Source organism: Anthonomus grandis, chromosome 7 (genome assembly GCF_022605725.1).
Source record: "Anthonomus grandis grandis chromosome 7, icAntGran1.3, whole genome shotgun sequence".
NCBI classification, from domain to species: domain Eukaryota; kingdom Metazoa; phylum Arthropoda; class Insecta; order Coleoptera; family Curculionidae; genus Anthonomus; species Anthonomus grandis.
Window position 1 is genome coordinate 16,556,578 of NC_065552.1, and position 9,347 is coordinate 16,565,924.

The window sequence follows — 9,347 nt, forward strand, 5'->3', positions numbered from 1 at the left end:
CTAACCCAAACTAATAATATTGTCTTAAAAAAAATGACCTACTATATGTGTTATGGCTGCATTTAAGTACATTATGTACATACATACATATGTATTTATATGTATATTACCCAATAATTTTCTATTCGTTATAAAGAATGTGTTTGTTTCGTTTTAAATAAAGAAGTGATAAAACACCATTTCCATGTTTTTAATTTAATAATTATAATAGGTTAGGGCAATATCCTCAATTTTAACTTAGTGTTTCGGTAATCCGGATTTTTTGCTAATCCGGATCAGCGTTGTTTTTATTGATCCCGATTATCGAGACCTCACTGTACTTACCAAGAATTATAAATTGGCACGATAGGTATGAGAACAAATTTAAAATTAAAAAAAAAAACCTATTTAAATATTTTATTTTAAGATGAATTAAAATAAATTTAATAATGGGTTTCAAAACACATAAAAATAGTTACAATACATTCTAAATTAAATACTGTAAACTGTAAGTATGGTAGTAATAAGACCTTTTAAGTAAAAAATAGAATTGTGGCATGTATAAAGCATATTTTAACTGAAAATCCTAATAAGTTCTGGATTTTCAGAAAAAAAAACCTGCTTTTTTTTTTTGTTTTTATAAGAGTTAAAAACATTATAAGAAACATGTAAATAATAAATGAAACATAGGTATATATTTTTTAACCATCTATACAATTGTAACAAAATAATATACAAATCGTGTTGTCGTGAGCTACGTATTACCCAAAATAATGGCAACACCGCTTGGTTGCGGCTTGCAGGCGGCGGAATTTTTCGTTTTTATTTTTTGAACCGGGAGTCAGCAGACCACATAACACATAAAAATTTATAAGAAACACATAAGAATTCTTATGTGTTATGTGCAGCAGACCTCACTTTGCTGTGTTACTGCACGTTGCATTAATAATTTTTGAGCGTTATTTTCGTGTTTTTTTCATTATGGCTGTTTATACCCCTTCCGAAAAAGTTCAACTAATTAAATGGTTTTATGGAGACAATTCGGCAGTACAATGTAGAGATTTGTTTTCAGTGACATTAGAGAATAAACCGATTCCTTGTGCAAAAACGGTTTTAAATGTCGTTACAAATTTTGAGACATCTTTTTGTCTTCAAGATTGTAAAAAATGCCACACAAAACGTCAAGAACCACCTGTTGAAGTGGTCCAGGATATAGAACGGTGGGAATAAATGGTTTGCAGTACCCTAGAACTTCATTCGACACGGTCCACTAGAAGTGTTGGAGAGGAACTGGGAATGAGCAATAAAACTGTTGCTCGTATCTGGAAAAAATATGGGTACAAATGTTTCAAGTATTCAAAAACTCAGGAAATATTTCTCGAAGACCAGTGGCGAAGAATGGAATTTTGTGAAACCATGATGGAAAAGGCAAATTAAAACGAATATTTTTTAAAAATATTTTGTTTTCTGATGAATCTTCTTTTCCATTATATGGCAAACACAATCCTTTCATTGTTCGTTATTGGTGTCAGGAAAACGAGCACAGAAGTTTTCAGTTTCGTACCCAGTATCCTCAGAAATTGAATGTTTGGGCAGGTATTTTGGGCGACAATGTTATAGGGCCATTTTTTATTGATGGCACTTTAAACGCCCAAAAGTACCTTGAGTTGCTGCAAAACCAAGTTCTACCTGCCATTCAAATCCTACCTGATGTAGACCTGGGATCGGTTTATTTTCAGCAAGATGACTGTCCTGCTCACAACGCGGCTAGGCTAAAAGAATTTTTAACAAATACTTTTCCTAACCGCCTTATTAGTGGGACTAGCGATATTAAATGGCGTCCTAGATCTCCAGATTTGTCTCCAAATGACTTTTATCTGTGGGGTTACCTTAAGCAGACCATTTACAAGCATGAATTTAGTAGGCCAACAAATTTAGAGGAGTTGCGAAATAAAATTGTCGAAGGTGCGAATTCCATTTTACCTGAAACTCTTTTGGAGGTGCGAGATAGCTTTTACAATAGGTTAAGTTTTTGTTTAGCGAAAGAAGGCGGTTTATTTGAACCTTTCATTTAAAAAGTGATATGTTGTTAAGTTTGTTTATTAGAGTTTTATTTCTAATTTTTTATTATATTTTTATCAGAGTTGATATTTTATTTTTTATTAGAATAACGCTTTAATTTTCCATATGCAAAACACAGCATATTAAACATTTTAAGATTATAATTCTATGCGGGTTTTACACATTATCATATCTGTAAAACCCGCATTAGAATAAATATTTTAAAAATGCCTGGATTTTCGCGTAATATTTGGGACATTTTGTCGCCAAACGTCGCAGCACTCACAAAAGTCAGATGTTTACTAATCCCGTCCTCGGGCCGGCCGGGGCGGTGCTCTGTTTGAATAAATTAACTAATAATGATTAGATATAACACAAATACGAATACGCCAAACGAAGAAATATGCCTCTACTCAAACGCCGGTTTTGAGGGAAACGTTGAGCATACAGCCTTGCAGCTATAGTGGCATTTTCAAAACATTCATAAAACATTTTGATAACATTTACCGACTCTTGCAAAGACAGACGCATTTTAAATTAAAGTCAAAGAATAAACTCTGATCGAAATAAATAAAGACCATATAAAATTGGCATAATTTAATTACCTATTTATTTATACTTGAATAAACTGCTAACCGATAGTATTATATAAACTTTAATTTTTAGTTCCTTTATGAACACAACTAATATGTTCCGGAATTTCTAAAAAGCTGGTATACCAAGATTGTTTCTCTACACAAAGATTCATTTAGACACCAGTTTTTTTAACCCGGCTGGTAAATAGAACTTAACGACCATATTTGATGTTTTCACTTTCTAATGAACACATTTTTTTTGTAACTTTAGTTAGACGTGATATCAAAATGCGGTTTTTACTAAATTATTAAGTTTGTTCTCCGCTCTTAATACCGTAAAAAAACAGACATGACTGCATTTGAGTTTCTTAAAATAATCAGTCGAATAGCGTAAGTTAGAAGTAGATGCCCCCTAGCGGGTTTTAGGAAAATTTTCCAATAGTATCTTTTTGGTAGAAAAATAAAGCAATAAAAAAGCTTTTAAATAAAAGTTGTTTTAAAAAAATCGGTGCAGCCAAAGCCTGCTTCTTACCATTTTTCTCATTTAAGATAGAAACTCTCCCCATCACTTTATTTGACATTTGACAGAAATGGTTGTCAAAACATTTTTGTCAGGAATACTTTGTAGACTATTTCGATAATATTTTGGGATGCAAGTTATTTTGTTTTTTTGGAAAAAATAGACTTTAAAGTTTTTAAGTAGCTAGAACGCCCTCTAGCGGTTGACCAATGAACTTCAAAATATTTGCCAGCTATTTTTTTTGTGCCACTTTTATACTAATTTTTTTTTCAATGCTCTACGATTATTGGAGCCTGAGATACAGCCGAGGAATATTCTTAATGGGACACCCTGTACAAGTTAATATGCATGTTTTTTTTCTTTTTTATTTTTTTAGTATAAGCAAATAAAAACAGAATACAAATTTTGATTTTTGGTTAGTCACATTTAAGATGTCACAAGTCAGTGGGGTTGTTTCCACTAAAAGTATGGAACGTGAAACATAATAAAACATATTAAGGCAGTATGTTGTGTATTCCATATTATATCCTAATTGTGTTAAAATTAATTATCCTAATAAGTATTTCATCCTAGTGATCCAAAATATGTAAGTCTTTATTATTAGTAAGTATTGATTATCACAGTACTTATGATTACAATTAAAGTTCTAAATAATACTTTAAAGGGTTTTATATTAGTCTATAATTTTACTTTAAGCAAATAACATGATTTTAGTTATCGGTCAGTAAATAAAATAAGACTGTAAAAAACATTTATTATCAAAATTTCTCAGGAAATTTAGCCTAGGTATTTTAAAAATATTTAAGCAATAATTAAAATAATTTAAATTCAGCGATTTTCAAAAAGCTAAATTGACTTTTTAAAAATATGATATTATATACTATAATATCTAGCGCTATCTATAAAAATGTTAATAAACCAACTAAAAGTTTTTCTCTAAATGACCATGGTTATTCAAAAATGTGTATAACTTAAGGTGGATTAAGTCGATAAGGGAAATCAGTTTTTGAGAAGGATATGTCAAACTGGATGTTATCATTTTCTTTAAACTGAATAAATAGGTGTTGTGTTTCTACTCCAGCATTCTATCTAAGTCGCACAGGATTATCAGGGTTGTTAAAATCAGAACCGGAAAAGTGTTTGGAGCAAACTCGATAATTGGAGACATTTTTAGTCAGACTCACATAACAGATCTTCCTCCAAGATTTTTGTAAGGATGGATTCAATGGAAATTTAAAAAAATCTTTGATTTCTGTGACTGTCTGGGCAATTTCTAATATACAAACATAGTGCATAAAGTATATTTGCATGATATTTTAATCTAGATGAAGACAAGGAAAAGGAAATACTAGACATTTTCCCAGTGGAGGTCCAAGAATTAAAACTGAATTGTAAAAAAAAAATGTTAAATTAAGAACAGTGACATAGATATGTCCAAAATAGTATTGAATCTATAATCTATAATTATACCCTGGAAAATGATAATACATCCAAGATGCAGCTCAACATTATTAGAAAACACTTAGGTATGATATGGCTTCACACACATGTATGAAGCTTGTATCACAGAACACAAATATATAGAGAAGTGGTGGTTGCATATAAACTGATAGAAATTCTATTGACAAATCAGCTAGCGTCCTCTAGCTTGGCAACGGAAACTGTTTTAACTAACTTGACAGTTTGACGTGCTTAATTGGACCAATCAAAATTGTAGAAAGGCGTGGCCAAATTACGGCGGGAAATCAAATTTCATTTAATCTGACAAACTTATCATTTAATCGTAATATTTAAAGCAAACGCCTAATCAAAAAGGTTACTCATAGAGAAAACGGCCTTTTTAATTAGGTGTTCAGCAGTATTAGCATCAGATATTGATCTGAATAAAAATAAAACTCTTCAGCTTTATTTTACATATCTAAATAAGTATTTACTGCAATAATCTATGACAGTATACTAACAATAGTGTACGACATATCACCAATTGGACAAATAGAAATAAAACAATGTTTTCCTTTAATACATTTATCATTTATTTTTCCTGAAAAAAAAATACTTAAAATGATATACATAATATACAATAATTTATTATAACAGACATTATATAAATTAGAATTAATGTAAAAATGTTTCAAAGTATTTTGTTAGCACTGAACTACCCCCATTTTAAACAGATTAGAAAAGGTTGTTCTAAACGCATTCCCATTAGGTTAATAATATCCTCATTTTATTAACACATAGATTCAATAGAGGATGAATTATCCTTATTTAATAATTATTTAATTATAATTTTTAAAATTACTTAAAAATTCTATAGCAGAGTATTATCGAAAGAAATAATATATCCATCTACAAAACAAAATAAACTCTTTGAAAATGAAAACAACTTTTTAGTATAAACATATATGACTCACATACTATATATTTGTTGGTCTCTTATAATACTAACAACATATTATCTTGGAACTATAACATTAATAAAAACCTAATTCAAGGACAGATGTTTAAATAAAATAAAAAGAAACTCTTAAAAAAAACACAAGTTGTAAGAAAAACATTAATTCTGATCCATTCCGGGTGCTCAAGTCTCTTAGTCTCTATACTTATGTCTCGTCTCAGTGATCACAGGAAGTGGTATGATATGAGCATGAAAAAAAAACTAGCCCGTGCAAACCTTATAAATCAATTTACTAAATGATTCATATGAAAAAAAGACAAAATAAATGTTTAAATGAATATATATTGTAGTGTAAAGCCAGCGCTATCAGCACTATTAAAATTTGTGGAGAACTGATCAAAAGAAATTCTATAGCTCAGTCTTAATAAAATTTACATTGCATATCGCTCTCCATGTTTTTCTTGTAATAGGAACTGAAGGAAATTAAAAGAATCTTTTATTACTATGTTTCTCAGAGCCATTTAAAATATACATACACTTACATCAAGGAAATTGTCAGGAAAATTTTAAATTAATTTTTATTTGTTGAATAGAAAATGAGAGGCCAGACATTTTGTAATATGTATTTTTAATAATCAAGTTTAAAATTAAATACTTGAAAAGTGAAACTTCTTTATTGAAATCAACTGAATTTGATTTTATTAAAGACTAAAGATTGACAATACAAAAACATAATAGTAATAAATAAAATCAGATTTTCTTACCAGAAACTTGGAATTGCTTGCTGCAAATCAATTAAAATATTACTCCCAATATTGAAAGAGAACTTTTAAAAAAAAAGTCATGAATTTAAAATAACATCCTTAAAACAAATAGCACTGAACACTGAACCCACCCTTGCCTTTATTGAAATGAAAAACAAACTCAAATGGTATGACAATGACAAATGATGTTCTATCAGTCAATATCAACAACTGTCTGTCAGCTCCCTGTCAATTTTGGCAAGCAAGATGGCCGATATACGATTCCGATTTTTACCATACAAGTTTCATCCATGTGACAAATGATGACAATGAGCCGCGAACTTATAAATATACCGGCTGGGATTCTAAAATCACGATTCGACACGATTACTCGATATGACTGATTCTAAATAAAATATTCAGTCGTGAGTGTCTTGCGGATTGCCTAGTTTTTAACGATTTGTCGACGACACGCTTGGGTATATCGTATACACCAGACGATATAGCTTCTTCCTTTTTTAATACGTACATAATGTGACAGCATCCTTTTTTAAACGTATTTGTTTCATTTATAGTTTACCAATAGTCATACCAGGTTTTCATTAGTATATCAAAAAGCTTTCTTAAACACAACAACTAATAGATTTAATTCGACCCTATTTTCCACAACCTTCTGTTAATAATGGAGGCAGAGGAAGTAGAGTTACCATTGAATGGGCAGTTTTACTATGTTAAGATTTTATGCCACAGATTATTACCAAAGAAGCATTCGTCAAGATTTTAAATTTGGAAAACTACTACAAGTCACTGGATTCATAAAATTACTGAAATTATTGACAATCACCTTGCTGGCCAATTCATTAATTTTTAAAATATAAGAGATGAGAGACAAATTGTTGTGACCAGCACAACTTTAGTTATAAGGACAATAATAGAAAAATGCTTAAAAACAATTATAGTGACGCCATCTAACTTTGGACTTAAATAATGTAACTGTGACGTATTAATAACGCGCGTCGCCGTCCGTCGTCCACCAATTCAATCATGAGTATGCAGTATGAAGTCGTCGGTCGACCAAGTAAAAAGTAGGTCGCGGTTGCCCTTCGCACGGTCGGTCTCCGTCTTGAACTTTGCTCCCGATTTTGGCGCGCAATAGCCGATCGGTATCTTTTATGTGCTATTTATAGCTCGCGGCGGTACTTCCCCGGTTTGTTTCAACTAAGCTTTTAGATGTTTAGTTATGTTTTTAGTAGTGATTTGTACAACGCATAGTTTTGTAGACTATATTTTGGACCATTTTATGAATTAATCGGGTTTAATAAAGTTGTGTTAAACCAAAAGGTGCTTGATTTATTTCCCAAAGTAAGGCGAACCCTTGGGCATACCAGTGATGGGAAATATAATAAAAATACCTCAAGAAATTAGGAGGGTCTCTGCTCCATGTAGTAGAGCGCTAAAATTATTGTGGAACATAACCGCCACACAAATTAATAAATTAACATTTATAGAGAGATCCAATTTCTCTTGTGTTTTAGGTCCTATTGATTGCACCCATGTTGCCATATTAAAATCAAAAGTGGATGAACACAACAAGTTTTTGTGATTTTCCATAAATTCAATTATTATTTTCCTATGGGTAACGGTGGTTTTAAACGACTTTTTTTATTTTAAATAAATAATATGGGGATATATTTAACTAAAAACACACGGAATCGAAAAAAATTAACAAAATAAAACACTGGTAACTTTTTGGGTGAAGCGACGTGAGAGGGGACGACGCGTCATCCGTGGTTTATTTTTTGCGTTTGTGGTGATTTTCTTGGACTATATTCGTTGAAAACTATTTATATTTGTTAGTGCAAAGAACTTAAAGACTAAAAGCGTCCCAAAAGACATATTGTGCTTTGTGAATTTGTGTTACAAGGTAGGTTTTATTTTTGAGGTTAGAACTTTAATTTGTTTTAATGATTTTATGTTTCATAGTAGTTAAATATGCCTCGAGGAACTGTGTGCAGTGTGGCCACATGTAAATCCAACTCGAAAAAGGCAAAAGAAAAAGGGGAAAATATCATGTTCCTTAGGTTCCTTCCAAAAAATCCTAACATTCAAAGAGAGTGGGTTAGAAAATATGCTAGAAAGGATAAATGGAAACCTATTGAAAAAAGGCTGTGTAGTTTACATTTTAAATCTGAAGATTATCACGATGAAATGCAGGCTAGGTTGTTAAATTTGCAACCAAGAATGCTAAAAACAGATGGTGAGTGTTAAAAACTCAACTACCTACAATACTTAAATAGTTTTTGCATAAACACTGATGTTCTCTTTATATGTTTATAGTAGTAGTAGTGGGTAGTAGTTTTATGTACATATATAGTTCTTAAGATAAATAAGACAGTATGTACTAATTGTTATACTTTTTTACAGCTATTCCATCACTATTTTTACCCTCCTCTGTGGAAAAACCAGTGGGTAAACGTACTCAACGAATGTTGAGAAAAGAGAGGGAAGAAAAAGTTGAAATACTGCTTCAAGAGACCATTATAAAAACATCACCAATAATTGTTGTGGAAAACCAACCAGAGACATTAACTATTTCTGATGTTCCATCAACAAGCATGGAAACTGATGCAGACATTTGGAAAAAAAAGTGGGAAGAGCTGGAACAAGAGAATGTTATCCTTAGAAAACAAATTGAGGATTTTAGAAATAAGGACAATACTCTAAGAGCTCAAATTTTGCAGTTAGAAAAACAGATAAAACAAGATCAGGTTCAGTTTGAGGAAAAAGTGATTGTGGCATTTTTAATGATTTTCTTACATTAAATCAAGTGGCAATTGTTTTAAAGAAAAAGTCTAAGGCTTGTTGGACCACAGAAGAACTATTTAGAGCCTTTACTCTAAGATATTTAAGTAAGAGAGCATATATTTATGTAAGAGAAACTCTGCATTAGATATCCTAAGAATCATGAATGTAACAGGACAAATTAAATCAAACATGAGTAGAGTTACCATTTTATCCTATGATCAAGTTAAAGTAAGCAGCCTTTATGAATATTGCCAGGCAGACGATGA

General features: G+C 31.0%; 1 protein-coding gene across 1 annotated transcript; it reads left to right on the forward strand.

The window, feature by feature from the left end:
* Positions 1-8,268: 8,268 nt before the first annotated feature.
* LOC126738744 (uncharacterized) lies at positions 8,269-9,098 on the forward strand. Its single transcript, XM_050444179.1, has 2 exons — positions 8,269-8,533; positions 8,701-9,098. The coding sequence occupies exons 1-2, from the start codon at positions 8,269-8,271 to the stop codon at positions 9,096-9,098; spliced, it is 663 nt and encodes a 220-aa protein (XP_050300136.1).
* The last annotated feature ends 249 nt before the right edge of the window (positions 9,099-9,347 follow it).